Source organism: Coregonus lavaretus (assembly GCF_964263955.1).
Source record: "Coregonus lavaretus genome assembly, chromosome: 20".
Classification (NCBI taxonomy): domain Eukaryota; kingdom Metazoa; phylum Chordata; class Actinopteri; order Salmoniformes; family Salmonidae; genus Coregonus; species Coregonus lavaretus.
In genome coordinates this window covers 48029442-48048698 of record NC_140007.1, presented here as the reverse complement: position 1 = coordinate 48048698, position 19257 = coordinate 48029442, and the positions used below count along the sequence as shown (strand labels likewise).

Here is a 19257-nt window from a genome sequence, read left to right as displayed (position 1 = left end):
GCTGGTTCAACAACAACCCAAGCCCTCCCTCAGGTCTACTATAATGAAGGCTGGTTCAACAACAACCCAAGCCCTCCCTCAGGTCTACTATAATGAAGGCTGGTTCAACAACAACCCAAGCCCTCCCTCAGGTCTACTATAATGAAGGCTGGTTCAACAACAACCCAAGCCCTCCCTCAGGTCTACTATAATGAAGGCTGGTTCAACAACAAGCCCTCCCTCAGGTCTACTATAATGAAGGCTGGTTCAACAACCCAAGCCCTCCCTCAGGTCTACTATAATGAAGGCTGGATCAACAACAACCCAAGCCCTCCCTCAGGTCTACTATAATGAAGGCTGGTTCAACAACAACCCAAGCCCTCCCTCAGGTCTACTATAATGAAGGCTGGTTCAACAACAAGCCCTCCCTCAGGTCTACTATAATGAAGGCTGGTTCAACAACAACCCAAGCCCTCCCTCAGGTCTACTATAATGAAGGCTGGTTCAACAACAAGCCCTCCCTCAGGTCTACTATAATGAAGGCTGGTTCAACAACAAGCCCTCCCTCAGGTCTACTATAATGAAGGCTGGTTCAACAACAAGCCCTCCCTCAGGCCTACTATAATGAAGGCTGGTTCAACAACAAGCCCTCCCTCAGGTCTACTATAATGAAGGCTGGTTCAACAACAAGCCCTCCCTCAGGTCTACTATAATGAAGGCTGGTTCAACAACAAGCCCTCCCTCAGGTCTACTATAATGAAGGCTGGTTCAACAACAAGCCCTCCCTCAGGTCTACTATAATGAAGGCTGGTTCAACAACAACCCAAGCACTCCCTCAGGTCTACTATAATGAAGGCTGGTTCAACAACAACCCAAGCCCTCCCTCAGGTCTACTATAATGAAGGCTGGTTCAACAACAACCCAAGCCCTCCCTCAGGTCTACTATAATGAAGGCTGGTTCAACAACAACCCAAGCACTCCCTCAGGTCTACTATAATGAAGGCTGGTTCAACAACAAGCCAAGCCCTCCCTCAGGTCTACTATAATGAAGGCTGGTTCAACAACAACCCAAGCCCTCCCTCAGGTCTACTATAATGAAGGCTGGTTCAACAACCCAAGCCCTCCCTCAGGTCTACTATAATGAAGGCTGGTTCAACAACAACCCAAGCCCTCCCTCAGGTCTACTATAATGAAGGCTGGTTCAACAACAAGCCCTCCCTCAGGTCTACTATAATGAAGGCTGGTTCAACAACAACCCAAGCCCTCCCTCAGGTCTACTATAATGAAGGCTGGTTCAACAACAACCCAAGCCCTCCCTCAGGTCTACTATAATGAAGGCTGGTTCAACAACAAGCCCTCCCTCAGGTCTACTATAATGAAGGCTGGTTCAACAACAACCCAAGCCCTCCCTCAGGTCTACTATAATGAAGGCTGGTTCAACAACAACCCAAGCCCTCCCTCAGGCCTACTATAATGAAGGCTGGTTCAACAACAACCCAAGCCCTCCCTCAGGTCTACTATAATGAAGGCTGGTTCAACAACCCAAGCCCTCCCTCAGGTCTACTATAATGAAGGCTGGTTCAACAACAAGCCCTCCCTCAGGTCTACTATAATGAAGGCTGGTTCAACAACCCAAGCCCTCCCTCAGGTCTACTATAATGAAGGCTGGTTCAACAACAACCCAAGCCCTCCCTCAGGTCTACTATAATGAAGGCTGGTTCAACAACAAGCCCTCCCTCAGGTCTACTATAATGAAGGCTGGTTCAACAACAAGCCCTCCCTCAGGCCTACTATAATGAAGGCTGGTTCAACAACAAGCCCTCCCTCAGGTCTACTATAATGAAGGCTGGTTCAACAACAACCCAAGCCCTCCCTCAGGTCTACTATAATGAAGGCTGGTTCATCAACAACCCAAGCCCTCCCTCAGGTCTACTATAATGAAGGCTGGTTCAACAACCCAAGCCCTCCCTCAGGTCTACTATAATGAAGGCTGGTTCAACAACAACCCAAGCCCTCCCTCAGGTCTACTATAATGAAGGATGGTTCAACAACAAGCCCTCCCTCAGGTCTACTATAATGAAGGCTGGTTCAACAACAAGCCCTCCCTCAGGTCTACTATAATGAAGGCTGGTTCAACAACAACCCAAGCCCTCCCTCAGGTCTACTATAATGAAGGCTGGTTCAACAACAACCCAAGCCCTCCCTCAGGTCTACTATAATGAAGGCTGGTTCAACAACAACCCAAGCCCTCCCTCAGGTCTACTATAATGAAGGCTGGTTCAACAACAAGCCCTCCCTCAGGTCTACTATAATGAAGGCTGGTTCAACAACAAGCCCTCCCTCAGGTCTACTATAATGAAGGCTGGTTCAACAACAACCCAAGCCCTCCCTCAGGTCTACTATAATGAAGGCTGGTTCAACAACAAGCCCTCCCTCAGGTCTACTATAATGAAGGCTGGTTCAACAACAACCCAAGCCCTCCCTCAGGTCTACTATAATGAAGGCTGGTTCAACAACAAGCCCTCCCTCAGGTCTACTATAATGAAGGCTGGTTCAACAACAAGCCCTCCCCTCAGGCCTACTATAATGAAGGCTGGTTCAACAACCCAAGCCCTCCCTCAGGTCTACTATAATGAAGGCTGGTTCAACAACAACCCAAGCCCTCCCTCAGGTCTACTATAATGAAGGCTGGTTCAACAACAAGCCCTCCCTCAGGTCTACTATAATGAAGGCTGGTTCAACAACAACCCAAGCCCTCCCTCAGGTCTACTATAATGAAGGCTGGTTCAACAACAACCCAAGCCCTCCCTCAGGTCTACTATAATGAAGGCTGGTTCATCAACAACCCAAGCCCTCCCTCAGGTCTACTATAATGAAGGCTGGTTCAACAACAACCCAAGCCCTCCCTCAGGTCTGCTGTATCTGTTGTATCTGATGTATTTGTGGCCAAAGAATACATTGGAGAAGAAAACACTTCAAAAACCACACCTCAAACTTTTAAAAAGCTACTTCCTCATTGAGTATAATGTAATACTCCTCAGGAGGACGAGCTGCCCAATCAGCGGTCTAGAGGAGGATGAACTGGCCAATCAGCGGTCTAGAGGAGGATGAGCTGCCCAATCAGCGGTCTAGAGGAGGATGAGCTGGCCAATCAGCAGTCTAGAGGAGGATGAACTGGCCAATCAGCAGTCTAGAGGAGGATGAGCTGGCCAATCAGCAGTCTAGAGGAGGATGAGCTGGCCAATCAGCAGTCTAGAGGAGGATGAGCTGGCCAATCAGCAGTCTACTCAAATTAATATTTTTAATGACCAGCATACACCATTCTGTTGTTGGGGCACGCCCACATCATTCCAACACAGAAAAGCTGCTTTTTAACAGACGTAATAAATGTTTTTTAGGGATAACTAGGAAAACGATTTCACTCATATTGTAAGTAATTACAGGTCATATTTCATTCAAATCTGAAAACACTGGGCAATTACTTTAAAACAACAAAATCCTGTCTCTGCGGCCAAGAGGAGGGCCTTTAAAAAAAACTGTGCCATTGGCCACGCCCATTACCCCCACCACCCCACGCTAACTTTGCCACCACTGCTGAATTAAATGCTAGGGGAAACACTGTAAACCATATAAAACTGACCTGTGAGATAAACAGAATCAGAACTGTGTGTGTGTGTGTGTGTGTGTGTGTGTGTGTGTGTGTGTGTATACCCGGTGCTGTAGGGTAGTCTGAAGACTAGCAGGGCGGGTGTAGAAGCATTGAGTCGTAGCTGGCTGAGCATCTCTGGGTCCATGTAGAGAGGAGAGGTGTCTAATTGGTCCTGGAGTTGACCAATCACAGCATTGGTTGCTGGCCAGGCCACGGTAGGCAGGACCAATGGGGAGGGGCTGGAGCGCAGCGCCCCCTCTAGGTTAGGGAAAGCACTGTCTTGCTTGTTGCCAAACGCCCCTCCGTACATGGTGAAGTCCTCAATACTCATCTAGAAGAGAGAGAGAGTAAAATACATAACTAATATACGGGCTACAAAGGTAGGTGTGTGTAGGTGTGTGTAGGTGTGTGGGTGTTGGTGTGGTGTGTAGGTGTGTGTGTGGTGTGTGGGTGTGTGTAGGTGTGTGGGTGTGTGGTTTGTAGATGTGTGTGTGTGTGTAGGTGTGTGTGTGGTGTGTAGGTGGTGTGTAGGTTTGTTGGTGTGTGTGGTGTGTAGGTGTGTGTTTGGTGTGTAGATGTGTGTAGGTGTGTGGGTGTGTGGTTTGTAGATGTGTGTGTGTGTGTGTGTGTGTGGTGTGTGTATAGGTGTGTGTGTGCGTGGTGTGTAGGTGTTGGTGTGTGTGTGTGTGTGTGTGTGTGTGTGTGTGTGTGTGTGTGTGTGTGTGTGTGTGTGTGTGTGTGTGTGTGTGTGTGTGTGTGTGTGTGTGTGTGTGTGTGTGTGTGTGTGGTGTGTGGTGTGTATAACCTTGTCCTGCAGGAAGAGCAGTACGTTGCGCGGGGCGGACCCCAGGGCGGTCTCCAGGTATGAGCTCAGCTGAGTGATGCCCACTACGTGACCAGCAGCAGGAACCGCCTGAGACAGCAGACCAGACCTGGCAACGTTCAGGAGGGATGAAACGTTACCAAACAGAGTGCAACAGCAGGAACAGCCTGAGACAGCAGACCAGACCTGGCAACGTTCAGGAGGGATGAAACGTTACCAAACAGAGTGCAACAGCAGGAACCGCCTGAGACAGCAGACCAGACCTGGCAACGTTCAGGAGGGATGAAACGTTACCAAACAGAGTGCAACAGCAGGAACCGCCTGAGACAGCAGACCAGACCTGGCAACGTTCAGGAGGGATGAAACGTTACCAAACAGAGTGCAACAGCAGGAACAGCCTGAGACAGCAGACCAGACCTGGAACCGTTCAGGAGGGATGAAACGTTACCAAACAGAGTGCAACAGGGACTTCAACTGAACAGCAAACTGATGCTACATTTCCAAATAGAATACAACTTTGTTGTCAATTGGTTAGAATGGAAATGTGGCTTCTGCCTTCCCGAACACACCCAGATACAGTAAAAAGCAGCCCTATTGGTTTGGGTTACACAACCAAGGGTAGTTTTATGTTTTGGCTCCTCGGCCTGTCAACGGGATGCTGGTCAAAACTCCTGTTCCTCTCCCCCCAGCTGAACTTGTCCTACAAGATCATGTGTCGATTTTCCGTAACGAAGCGTCTCCATGTTGTGCCCTAGCCTGAACCAGTATCTGGGCAGAGAGGAGACGATGTACATGACCAGCTACAATTCATTGTCCCATTAGACAGCTCTGCAAGTGTTGTCAAAATACACTGCCTTCAGAAAAAAATCAGACCCCTAGACTTATTCCACATTTTGTTGTGTTCCAGCCTGAATTCAAAATGGATTCAATAAATAAAACATCTCACCCATCTACACACACAATACCACATAATTACAGTGAAAACGTTTTTAGAATGTTTTGCACATTTATTGAAAATGAAATACAGAAATATCTAATTTACATAAATATTCACACCCCGGGTCAATACATGTTAGAATGACATTTGGCAGCGATTAGAGCAAAGTCTTTCTAGGTAAGTCTAAGAGCTTTGAACACCATTATTTATTTAATTCTTCAAGCTGGTTGTTGATCATTGCTAGACAGCCATTTTAAAGCCATATACCTTCAAGCCGATTCAAGTCAAAACTAACTAGGCAACATTCACTGTCTTCTAGGTCAGCAACTCCAGTGTATATCTGGCCTTTTGCTTTAGGTTATTGTCCTGCTGGAAGGTGAATTCATCTCCCAGTGTCTGGTGGAAAGCAGACTGAACCAGGTTTTCCTCTAGGTTTTTGCCTGGTTAAGGGCTTGTTTGTGAGCATTTCACGGTAAGGTCGCCACCTGTTGTATTTCATTGGTGCTTAGCACTATTCTGTTTCTTTTTATCCTAAAAGAAACTCCCCAGCTGGGGGTTGAAACTAAATTATTTTCCAATCGTTTCGTTCTGAACAGAACCACTTTTTTTCATTTCGTTCCTCTGTTCCTAGCAGCAAAATAAAGTTCAGAACTGGATCGAACCCAAAATAAAGTACCAGTTTAGATTCTTCCTTTACGTTCCTTTTTTCACCTGTGAAATCAAGTATTTTTTAAAACATTTAGCTCATTAAATGACTTGACCAATCAGTGTGGATAGAGCAGGCAAGCTGGTTGGTTACATGAGTGATGGACAGACAGGTGTAGCCCATGGCACAAGATGAAACTGACATTTTGCGGGAGAGAGTTGAGGAGAAGGATTGAGGAGGAGGTTGAGGAGGGAGTTGAGGAGAGAATTGAGGAGAGGGTTGAGGAGAGGATTGAGGAGAAGGTTGAGGAGAGGGTTGAGGAGAGGATTGAGGAGGGGGTTGAGGAGAGGGTTGAGGAGAGGGTTGAGGAGAGGGTTGAGGAGAGAGTTGAGGAGGAGGTTGAGGAGAGGGTTGAGGAGAGGGTTGAGGAGAAGGTTGAGGAGAGGGTTGAGGAGAGGATTGAGGAGGAGGTTGAGGAGAGAATTGAGGAGAGAGTTGAGGAGAGGGTTGAGGAGAGGGTTGAGGAGAGAGTTGAGGAGGAGGTTGAGGAGAGGGTTGAGGAGAGGGTTGAGGAGGAGGTTGAGGAGACGGTTGAGGAGACAGTTGAGGAGGGGTTGAGGAGGAGGTTGAGGAGAGGGTTGAGGAGAGAGTTGAGGAGGAGGTTGAGGAGAGAGTTGAGGAGAGAATTGAGGAGAGAGTTGAGGAGAGGGTTGAGGAGAGGATTGAGGAGGAGGTTGAGGAGAGAATTGAGGAGAGAGTTGAGGAGAGGGTTGAGGAGAGGGTTGAGGAGAGAGTTGAGGAGGAGGTTGAGGAGAGGGTTGAGGAGAGGGTTGAGGAGAGGATTGAGGAGGGGGTTGAGGAGAGGGTTGAGGAGGAGGTTGAGGAGACGGTTGAGGAGAGGGTTGAGGAGAGGGTTGAGGAGACGGTTGAGGAGAGAGCGAGAGAGGGTTGAGGAGAGAGTTGAGGAGAGGATTGAGGAGGAGGTTGAGGAGAGGTGTGAGGAGAGGATTGAGGAGAGGGTTGAGGAGAGGGTTGAGGAGAGGGTTGAGGAGAGAGCGAGAGAGGGTTGAGGAGAGGGTTGAGGAGAGGATTGAGGAGAGGGTTGAGGAGAGAATTGAGGAGAGAGTTGAGGAGGAGGTTGAGGAGAGGATTGAGGAGGAGGTTGAGGAGAGGATTGAGGAGAGGATTGAGGAGAGGGTTGAGGAGAGGATTGAGGAGAGGGTTGAGGAGAGGGTTGAGGAGAGGGTTGAGGAGAAGGCTTGAAGCACTGGGCATCTTGTTATGGCATTATATTAATTAGGTCCACAGAATTATACCTAGGAGGAGTGGCTTCTATGGAGGAACTTTGAATGTCCTTTGAGCTAGCTAGCTAACAAGGTTGTGTGTGCAGAGCAGCACCAGAACTAAAAACATATTTTTGTAGTTAATAAATACAAAGTGCAACATGATAACTAGGCCTATAGTATCCTTAACTAGCTCTGAAAAAGTACACCCATTCTTCTCTAGCTAATTAAAAATATCCCCGTCTTCTGAATGAAGCTTGTAATGTCAGTAGAGTAGCCTCTGCTTCATAGGGGGAGGGGCTGGAAGCCTCTGCTTCATAGGGGGGAGGGGCAGGAAGCCTCTGCTTCAGAGGGGGGAGGGGCAGGAAGCCTCCGCTTCAGAGGGGGGAGGGGCAGGAAGCCTCCGCTTCAGAGGGGGGAGGGGCAGGAAGCCTCCGCTTCAGAGGGGGGAGGGGCAGGAAGCCTCTGCTTCATAGGGGGGAGGGGCTGGTAGCCTCTGCTTCAGAGGGGGGAGGGGTAGGAAGCCTCTGCTTCAGAGGGGGGAGGGGCAGGAAGCCTCCGCTTCAGAGGGGGGAGGGGCAGGAAGCCTCCGCTTCAGAGGGGGGAGGGGCAGGAAGCCTCTGCTTCAGAGGGGGGAGGGGCAGGAAGCCTCTGCTTCAGAGGGGGGAGGGGCTGGTAGCCTCTGCTTCAGAGGGGGGAGGGGCTGGTAGCCTCTGCTTCAGAGGGGGGAGGGGCTGGTAGCCTCTGCTTCAGAGGGGGGAGGGGCAGGTAGCCTCTGCTTCAGAGGGGGGAGGGGCAGGAAGCCTCCGCTTCAGAGGGGGGAGGGGCTGGTAGCCTCTGCTTCAGAGGGGGGAGGGGCAGGAAGCCTCTGCTTCAGAGGGGGGAGGGGCTGGTAGCCTCTGCTTCAGAGGGGGGAGGGGCTGGTAGCCTCTGCTTCAGAGGGGGGAGGGGCTGGTAGCCTCTGCTTCAGAGGGGGGAGGGGCAGGAAGCCTCTGCTTCAGAGGGGGGAGGGGCAGGAAGCCTCTGCTTCAGAGGGGGGAGGGGCAGGAAGCCTCTGCTTCAGAGGGGGGAGGGGCAGGAAGCCTCTGCTTCAGAGGGGGGAGGGGCAGGAAGCCTCTGCTTCAGAGGGGGGAGGGGCAGGAAGCCTCTGCTTCAGAGGGGGGAGGGGCTGGTAGCCTCTGCTTCAGAGGGGGGAGGGGCTGGTAGCCTCTGCTTCAGAGGGGGGAGGGGCTGGTAGCCTCTGCTTCAGAGGGGGGAGGGGCTACAGTAGCCTATGCTTCAGAGGGGGGAGGGGCTACAGTAGCCTATGCTTCAGAGGGGGGAGGGGCTGGTAGCCTCTGCTTCAGAGGGGAGAGGGGCAGGAAGCCTCTGCTTCAGAGGGGGGAGGGGCTACAGTAGCCTCTGCTTCAGAGGGGGGAGGGGCTGGTAGCCTCTGCTTCAGAGGGGGGAGGGGCTGGAAGCCTCTGCTTCAGAGGGGGGAGGGGCAGGAAGCCTCTGCTTCAGAATGGGGGAGGGGCAGGAAGCCTCTGCTTCAGAGGGGGGAGGGGCTACAGTAGCCTCTGCTTCAGAGGGGGGAGGGGCTGGTAGCCTCTGCCTCAGAGGGGGGAGGGGCAGGAAGCCTCTGCTTCAGAGGGGGGTGGGGCAGGAAGCCTCTGCTTCAGAGGGGGGAGGGGCTGGTAGCCTCTGCTTCAGAGGGGGGAGGGGCTGGTAGCCTCTGCCTCAGAGGGGGGAGGGGCAGGAAGCCTGCTTCAGATGGGGGAGGGGCAGGAAGCCTCTGCTTCAGAATGGGGGAGGGGCAGGAAGCCTCTGCTTCAGAGGGGGGAGGGGCAGGAAGCCTGCTTCAGAGGGGGGAGGGGCAGGAAGCCTCTGCTTCAGAGGGGGGAGGGGCTGGTAGCCTCTGCTTCAGAGGGGGGAGGGGCTACAGTGGCCTCTGCTTCAGAGGGGGGAGGGGCTGGAAGCCTCTGCTTCAGAGGGGGGAGGGGCTGGTAGCCTCTGCCTCAGAGGGGGGAGGGGCTGGTAGCCTCTGCTTCAGAGGGGGGAGGGGCTGGTAGCCTCTGCTTCAGAGGGGGGAGGGGCTACAGTGGCCTCTGCTTCAGAGGGGGGAGGGGCTACAGTGGCCTCTGCTTCAGAGGGGGGAGGGGCTACAGTGGCCTCTGCTTCAGAGGGGGGAGGGGCTGGTAGCCTAAACAAGCACAGGGAAAGATTTCCAGCTTGCAGGCAGACACTGGAATATGTTTCTGAATGACAGAGTTAGGGTTTTGTTAGGTTTTGTTGTGGGACCAGATGCCTGGAACATAAAACAACGTTATTAACCGGTTGCTTTTAAAATAACGGTTCTGTTCCGGAACATTGTGTTGTATGATGAAAGGAACCACTTCACGAAATACCATTCATTATCATCACTGGCAATACGTCAATGGAAGGCTGTTGGTCTCTGATCCCATGTATTAGATCTCCTGCCATTGTGCCCTTGAGCAAGGCACTTAACCCCCCCCAAAGTAAAATACTGCACTGATGGGCTGCTGATTAAAACAAGTGGTCCGTCAACCCTCCATCTGGAGAGCTACTGGGTGTGCAGGATTTTTATCCAGCCCTGCTCAAACACACCGGTCACCTTATCAAGGTCCTGTTGAGCAGCTGATTAAAAAAACTATAATAATAATAATAACAATGTGGCAGCTCTCTGGACTCCCTGCAACATTACAATTCCAACCAAATACTTACAGAGCTTTCAGAAAGTATTCAGACCCCTTGACCTTTTCCATTTTGTTACGTTACAGCCTTATTCTAAAATGGATGGTGAGCCAAGCTAGAAGACTCGAGGCTGTAATCACTGCCAAGGGTCCTTCATCAAAGTACTGAGTAAAGGGTCTGAATACTTATGTAAATGTGACATTTCAGTTTATTTTTAATACATTTGCAAAAATCTATAAAAACTTGTTTTTGCTTTGTCATTATGGGGTATTGTGTGTAGATTGAAGGAAAACTATTTTATCCATTTTAGAATAAGGCTGTAACGTAACAAAATGTGGAAAAGGTCAAGGGGTCTGAATACTTTCCGAATGCACTGTATATATTTATAAAATAATTCCCTAATTCAATGAACCAGGGATCAAATTGATAAGGTGGGTGAGGTAGCGAACGAAGATGTTTATATAGAAGGTTAAAATATTCAGTGTTCAGGGGAGATCCAGACAGCATAGGAGTTACTCGTCAATTAGGCTATTTTTATAATACATTTTTTACTTAGTCAGAATTAAATGGCCAGTATTGAATAGAGGAGAATCCTAGCCAATTTTGAGCGCTTGAGAGACGTTTTTACAACCGGAGCATGCAGCATTGGTTTCATGCACACCCATATCAACTGCGTGTCGGCCATTTGCGGTTCTACCTGAGCGCCAGCGGGAAGTTATTTTAGAATCAAAACATATGATGTCGTTTGGCTGGTTATGATGTCGTTCGGCTGGTTATGATGTCGTTCGGCTGGTTATGATGTCGTTCGGCTGGTTATGATGTCGTTCGGCTGGTTATGATGTCGTTTGGCTGGTTATGATGTCGTTTGGCTGGTTATGATGTCGTTTGGCTGGTTATGATGTCGTTTGGCTGGTTATGATGTCGTTTGGCTGGTTATGATGTCGTTTGGCTGGTTATGATGTCGTTTGGCTGGTTATGATGTCGTTTGGCTGGTTATGATGTCGTTTGGCTGGTTATCTAGTTGTTGAATATCCTTATTTGATCTGCTGCTCTCTCACCAGCCCAGTGGCACCATGACTTTCCAGGATTTTCATTGCTGACCAAAAATGTGCTATAATTGGGCAAATAACGTGTCTCGCTTTGATCTAAAAAAAAACGCATCTTGGGACTGCAGGACTACAATAATTATACTCCGATGCCCTCTGCAGAGAATGGGAGGACAGGACTCTTTGATCCGATGCCCTCTGCAGAGAATGGGAGGACAGGACTCTTTGATCCAATTGTGACCGGAGTAGCCTAATTGTTTGATATTGTGTTTTTTGCGTGATATGTTTTACTTAAATCTATAATCTTCTTGTCCATCTTTATTTTGTTAAATTATTAATTTTTTTACTTGCCTGGGGCATTAATGTCTACCTCTGTATTCCTTCTTGTCACTCTGTCATTTAGGTTAGCATTGTGGAGTAACTATAATTATTTTCACTCTGTCCTTTAGGTTAATGTAGAGACAAACTTTAGCCAGCTAGCTATATTTAGCTAGTTATGGCCGTTTTGACATGTGTATGACATTTTATTTTGTGTCATTTAATGTTTTGGAGACTCCTGAGAGAATCTGCAGTAAGATGGGTGAAATGTCCACAAAACATATCAATATTGGTAATTATTTGATGTTTCTGGAGTGATATTTGGCTGTGTGTAGGCTAGCATGATGAGGTTCGTTTTGAGAAGTCAGCTAGCCCATAACCTTGTTAGTAAATAGCTAGTTAATATCTAGGTGGCTATCTAGTTCAATTTCTCTCACGATTATACAACAGGGCCAGACGGATTACCAGGACGTTTATAATAATAATAATAATAATAATAATAATATGCCATTTAGCAGACGCTTTTATCCAAAGCGACTTACAGTCATGCATGCATACATTTTTGTGTATGGGTGGTCCCGGGGATCGAACCCACTACCTTGGCGTTACAAGCGCCGTGCTCTACCAGCTGAGCTACAGAGGACCACGTTTACTCGGAGCATGCGCTGACAAACTGGTAAGTGTCTTCACTGACATTTTCAACCTGTTCCTGACAGTCTGTAATACCAACATGTTTCAAGCAGACCACCAGAGTCCCTGTGCCCAAGAACACCAAGGTAACCTGTCTAAATGCCTACAGACCCGTAGCACTCACATTGCTTTGAAAGGCTGGTCATGGGTCACATCAACACCATTATCCCAGAAACCCTAGACCCACTCCAATTTGCATACCACCCCAACAGATCCACAGATGATGCAATCTCTATTGCGCTCCACACTGCCCTTTCCCACCTGGACAAAAGAAACACCTACGTGAGAATGCTATTCATTGACTACAGCTCAGCGTTCAACACCATAGTGCCCTCAAAACTCATCACTAAGCTAAGGACCCTGAGACTAAACACCTCCCTCTGCAACTGGATCCTGGACTTCCTGACGGGCCGCCCCCAGGTGGTAAGGGTAGGTAACAACACATCTGCCACACTGATCCTCAACATGGGGGCCCCTCAGGGGTGCGTGCTTAGTCCCCTCCTGTACTCCCTGTTCACCCATGACTGCATGGCCAGGCACTACTCATATTACATATTAATCATTTTAGCAGACGCTCTTATCCAGAGCGACTTACAGGAGCAATTAGGGTTAAGTGCCTTGCTCAAGGGCACGTCGGCAGATATTTCACCCAGTCGGCTCGGGGGACTCCAACACCATCATCTACTCCAACACCATCATTAAGTTTGCCGACGACACAACAGTGGTAGGCCTGATCACCGACAACGATGAGACAGCCTATAGGGAGGAGGTCAGAGACCTGGCCGTGTGGTGCCAGGATAACAACCTCTCACTCAATGTGATCAAGACAAAGGAGATGATTGTGGACTACAGGAAAAGGAGCACCGAGCACGCCCCCATTCTCATCGACGGGGCTGTAGTGGAGCAGGTTGAGAGCTTCAAGTTCCTTGGTGTCCACATCACCAACAAACTATCATGGTCCAAAAACACCAAGACAGTCGTGAAGAGGGCACGACAAAGCCTATTCCCCCTCAGGAGACTGAAAAGATTTGGCATGGGTCCTCAGATCCTCAAAATGTTCCACAGCTGCACCATCGAGAGCATCCTGACTGGTTGCATCACTGCCTGATATGGCATCTGCTTGGCATCCGACCGCAAGGCGCTACAGAGGGTAGTGCGTACGGCCCAGTACATCACTGGGGCCAAGCTTCCTGCCATCCAGGAACTCTATACCAGGCGGTGTCAGAGGAAGGCACTAAAAATTGTCAAAAAGACTCCAGCCACCCTAGTCATAGACACTTCTCTCTGCTACCGCACGGCAAGCGGTACCAGAGCGCCAAGTCTAGGTCCAAAAAGCTTCTTAACAGCTTCTACCCCCAAGCCATAAGACTTCTGAACAGCTAATCAAATGGTTACTTGGACTATTTGCATTGTCCCCCCCTTAAAACTGCACTGTTGGTTAAGGGCTTGTAAGTAAGCATTTCACTGTAAGGTCTACACCTGTTGTATTCAGCGCATGTGACAAATACAATTTGATTTGAAATGTTAATCAAAAAAGAAACATAAAAGGATAGCGGTGTTAGCCAGTCTCTAGTTTACCCAGAGTCTCTAGTTTCCCCAGCCAGAGTCTCTAGTTTCCCCAGAGTCTCTAGTTTCCCCAGCCAGAGTCTCTAGTTTCCCCAGAGTCTCTAGTTTCCCCAGCCAGAGTCTCCAGTTTACCCAGAGTCTCCAGTTTACCCAGAGTCTCTAGTTTACCCAGAGTCTCTAGTTTCCCCAGTGTCTCTAGTTTACCCAGAGTCTCTAGTTTCCCCAGAGTCTCTAGTTTCCCCAGAGTCTCTAGTTTACCCAGAGTCTCTAGTTTCCCCAGAGTCTCTAGTTTACCCAGAGTCTCTAGTTTCCCCAGAGTCTCTAGTTTCCCCAGAGTCTCTAGTTTCCCCAGAGTCTCTAGTTTCCCCAGAGTCTCTAGTTTCCCCAGAGTCTCTAGTTTACCCAGTCTCTAGTTTCCCCAGAGTCTCTAGTTTACCCAGAGTCTCTAGTTTCCCCAGAGTCTCTAGTTTACCCAGAGTCTCTAGTTTACCCAGAGTCTCTAGTTTCCCCAGAGTCTCTAGTTTACCCAGAGTCTCTAGTTTACCCAGAGTCTCTAGTTTACCCAGAGTCTCTAGTTTCCCCAGAGTCTCTAGTTTCCCCAGAGTCTCTAGTTTCCCCAGTCTCTAGTTTCCCCAGAGTCTCTAGTTTACCCAGTCTCTAGTTTCCCCAGAGTCTCTAGTTTCCCCAGAGTCTCTAGTTTACCCAGAGTCTCTAGTTTCCCCAGAGTCTCTAGTTTCCCCAGAGTCTCTAGTTTACCCAGAGTCTCTAGTTTCCCCAGAGTCTCTAGTTTACCCAGTCTCTAGTTTACCCAGAGTCTCTAGTTTACCCAGAGTCTCTAGTTTACCCAGTCTCTAGTTTCCCCAGAGTCTCTAGTTTACCCAGAGTCTCTAGTTTACCCAGTCTCTAGTTTCCCCAGAGTCTCTAGTTTCCCCAGAGTCTCTAGTTTCCCCAGAGTCTCTAGTTTCCCCAGAGTCTCTAGTTTCCCCAGAGTCTCTAGTTTACCCAGAGTCTCTAGTTTACCCAGAGTCTCTAGTTTCCCCAGAGTCTCTAGTTTCCCCAGAGTCTCTAGTTTCCCCAGAGTCTCTAGTTTCCCCAGAGTCTCTAGTTTACCCAGAGTCTCTAGTTTCCCCAGAGTCTCTAGTTTACCCAGAGTCTCTAGTTTCCCCAGAGTCTCTAGTTTCCCCAGAGTCTCTAGTTTCCCCAGAGTCTCTAGTTTCCCCAGAGTCTCTAGTTTACCCAGTCTCTAGTTTCCCCAGAGTCTCTAGTTTACCCAGAGTCTCTAGTTTCCCCAGAGTCTCTAGTTTACCCAGAGTCTCTAGTTTACCCAGAGTCTCTAGTTTACCCAGAGTCTCTAGTTTCCCCAGAGTCTCTAGTTTCCCCAGAGTCTCTAGTTTCCCCAGAGTCTCTAGTTTACCCAGAGTCTCTAGTTTACCCAGAGTCTCTAGTTTCCCCAGAGTCTCTAGTTTCCCCAGAGTCTCTAGTTTCCCCAGAGTCTCTAGTTTCCCCAGAGTCTCTAGTTTCCCCAGAGTCTCTAGTTTCCCCAGAGTCTCTAGTTTCCCCAGAGTCTCTAGTTTCCCCAGAGTCTCTAGTTTCCCCAGAGTCTCTAGTTTCCCCAGAGTCTCTAGTTTACCCAGAGTCTCTAGTTTCCCCAGAGTCTCTAGTTTCCCCAGAGTCTCTAGTTTCCCCAGAGTCTCCAGTTTACCCAGAGTCTCCAGTTTACCCAGAGTCTCTAGTTTCCCCAGAGTCTCTAGTTTCCCCAGTCTCTAGTTTACCCAGAGTCTCTAGTTTACCCAGAGTCTCTAGTTTCCCCAGAGTCTCTAGTTTCCCCAGAGTCTCTAGTTTACCCAGAGTCTCTAGTTTACCCAGAGTCTCTAGTTTCCCCAGAGTCTCTAGTTTACCCAGAGTCTCTAGTTTCCCCAGAGTCTCTAGTTTCCCCAGAGTCTCCAGTTTACCCAGAGTCTCCAGTTTACCCAGAGTCTCTAGTTTCCCCAGAGTCTCTAGTTTCCCCAGTCTCTAGTTTACCCAGAGTCTCTAGTTTCCCCAGAGTCTCTAGTTTACCCAGAGTCTCTAGTTTACCCAGAGTCTCTAGTTTACCCAGAGTCTCTAGTTTCCCCAGAGTCTCTAGTTTACCCAGTCTCTAGTTTCCCCAGAGTCTCTAGTTTACCCAGAGTCTCTAGTTTACCCAGAGTCTCTAGTTTCCCCAGAGTCTCTAGTTTCCCCAGAGTCTCTAGTTTACCCAGAGTCTCTAGTTTCCCCAGAGTCTCTAGTTTCCCCAGAGTCTCTAGTTTCCCCAGAGTCTCTAGTTTCCCCAGAGTCTCTAGTTTCCCCAGAGTCTCTAGTTTACCCAGAGTCTCTAGTTTACCCAGAGTCTCTAGTTTCCCCAGAGTCTCTAGTTTCCCCAGAGTCTCTAGTTTCCCCAGAGTCTCTAGTTTCCCCAGAGTCTCTAGTTTCCCCAGAGTCTCTAGTTTCCCCAGAGTCTCTAGTTTCCCCAGAGTCTCTAGTTTCCCCAGAGTCTCTAGTTTCCCCAGAGTCTCTAGTTTACCCAGAGTCTCTAGTTTACCCAGAGTCAGTGATACATAGAGCAATGATGATGTACTCTCTATTGTGTGACTTTTAAACTGTATTTAGGTTTACAAGATTTAACATATAACCAGGGCTGCCAACTTTACGATTGCTTGGAGTGAGATTTCCTATCGTAAATGTCAGAATCCTGAACACACCTAATCTATGATTTAAAATTAAAAATTAAAATAAAATCACCCTGGTCATGGGCCTAAGCCATGTGAAAACATGAAAAACAGTTTTAACGCTAATTTCCTTCTATTTTTCATGTATTCACATGGTTTAGGCCCATGACCAGGGTGATTTTTATTTGAAGTTTAAGACTACTTGGTCATGACATTTAGAGTATGCTAACGGTATATTATATTAACTGTTGGTGGCAGTGGCTAACCATTGGACCATAGGTCTCTCCTTGTTCATAAGAAACCAACATGTAAATAGGTACTTCATTTTGGTGAAGTATCCCTTTAAAATAGGACCGTAGAAAACCCTGCCTAGAGGAACAGGTAACTGCTCAAATAAAGGAAACACCAACATAAAGTGTCCTGTTAGGGCGTTGGGCCACCAGAATGAATGAATATATATATATATATATATATATATATATATATATATATATATATATATATATATATATATATATATATATATATATATATATATATATATATATATATTACATACACATTTGAATATTTCTAGTTACTTTAAGTACACTGAACAAAAATAAACGCAACATGCAACAATTTCAAAGATTTTACTTAGTTAAAGTTCATATAAAGAAATCAGTCGATTGAAATAAATTCATTAGGTCCTAATTTATGGATTTCACATGACTGGGAATACAGATACGCATCTGTTGTTCACGGATACCTTTTTTTTTTTTAAGTAGGGGCGTGGATCAGAAAACCAGTCAGTATCTGATGTGACCACCATTTGCCTCATGCAGCGCGACACATCTCCTTCGCATAGAGTTGATCAGGCTGTTGATTGTGGCCTGTGAATGTTATCCCACTCCTCTTCAATGGCTGTGAGAAGTTGCTGGATATTGGCGGGAACTGGAACACGTTGGCATACAAGTCGATCCAGAGCATCCCAAACATGCTCAATAGGTGACAGATCTGGTGGGTATGCAGGCCATGGAAGAACTGGGACATTTTCAGATTCCAGGAATTGTGTAAAGATCATTGCGACATGGGGCCGTGCATTATCATGCTGTGGTGATGGCAGCGGATGAATGGCACGACAATGGGACTCAGGATCTCATCATAGTCTCACTGTGCATTCAAATTGTCAAATGCAATAGTGTCAACTGTAAAGTTTGTTGGAGGAGGAATAATGGTCTGGGGCTGACATGGGCTTTACCGAAGCAATGCATTGCAGACACCAGCCTTAATGGATTTGCTTTCATTGTTCTGTATTGCTTGGCCATTGCTACCAGGGCCTCACTGTAGTCGAGGAGCTGAAACCCTTTAGAATGTCTTCCACCAGGTCAGGCGAATCAGGCGAATCTGTTAGATAAACACATGACATAGATGAGAGGGGAACTTAAAGACACGGAGACAAACAGTATCATTCACATTTAATATTTCTTCATTCTTTTTTGGATTTGCGTATATTGTTTTGTATTGTTAGATATTACTGTACCGTTGGAGCTAGGAATAAAAGCATTTCGCTACACCCACGATAACATCTGCTAAATATGTGTATGCGACCAATAAAATTTGATTTGAAATGGATTTGAGTTAAATGATGCATGCACTCTTCCAGACAAACAATATAATTCAAATGAATTTGAGTAGGGCTGACCCCAATTAGTCGACAAAAATTGTTTTTAGCAGTCAAAAGTTTGGACACACCTACTCATTCAAGGTTTTATCTGTATTTTTACATTGTAGAATAATAGTGAAGACATAAAAATTATGAAATAACACATATGGAATCATGTAGTAACCAAATAAGTGTTAAACAAATCAAAATATATTTTATATTTGGGATTCTTCAAATAGCCACCCTTTGCCTTGATGACAGCTTTGCACACTCTTGGCATTCTCTCAACCAGCTTCATGAGGTAGTCACCTGGAATGCATTTCAATTAACAGGTGTGCCTTGTTAAAAGTTCATTTGTGGAATTTCTTTCCTTCTTAATGCGTTTGAGCCTATCAGTTGTGTTGTGACAAGGTAGGGGGGGTAAAAAGAAGATATCCCTATTTGGTAAAAGACCAAGTCCATATTATGGCAAGAACAGTTCAAATAAGCAAAGAGAAACGACAGTCCATCATTACTTTAAGACATGAAGGTCAGTCAATACGGAAAAGTTCAAGAACTTTGAAAGTTTCTTCAAATGCAGTCGCAAAAACCATCAAGTGCTATGATGAAACTGGCTCTCATGAGGACCACCACAGGAATGGAAGACCCAGAGTTACCTCTGCTGCAGAGGATATGTTCATTAAAGTTACCAGCCTCAGAAATTGCAGCCCAAATAAATGCTTCACAGAGTTCAGGTCATAGACACATCTCAACATCAACTGTTCATAGGTAACTGTGTGAATCAGGCCTTCATGATCAAATTGCTGCAAATAAACCACTACTAAAGGACACCAATAAGAAGAAGAGACCTGCTTGGGTCAAGAAACACGAGCAATGGACATTAGACCGGTGGAAATGTGTCCTTTGGTCTGGAGTCCAAATTTGAGATTTTTGGTTACAACCGCCCCAAGTCTTTGTGAGACACGGTGTGGGTGAACGGATGATCTCCGCATGTGTATTTCCCACCGTGAAGCATGGAGGAGGAGGTGTGATGGTGTGGGGGTGCTTTGCTGGTGACACTGTCTGCGATTTATTTAGAATTGAAGGCACACTTAACCAGCATGGCTACCACAGCATTCTGCAGCGATACGCCATCCCATCTGGTTTGGGCTTAGTGGGACTATCATTTGTTTTTCAACAGGACAATGACCCAACACACCTCCAGGCTGTGTAAGGGATATTTTACCAAGAAGGAGAGTGATGGAGTGCTGCATCAGATGACCTGGCCTCCACAATCCCCTGACCTCAACCCAAT

General features: G+C 47.6%; 1 protein-coding gene across 1 annotated transcript in view; it reads right to left on the bottom strand.

The window, feature by feature from the left end:
- The window catches only part of LOC311148203 (filamin-A-like), a gene marked incomplete at its 5' end in the record, with an annotated part of 101041 nt that overhangs the window by 78740 nt on the left and 3044 nt on the right, over positions 1 to 19257 (bottom strand). The window contains 2 exon segments of the mRNA XM_084185083.1: positions 3691 to 3959; positions 4434 to 4560. Of these exon segments, the coding sequence (XP_084041209.1) occupies positions 3691 to 3959; positions 4434 to 4560 (396 nt within the window).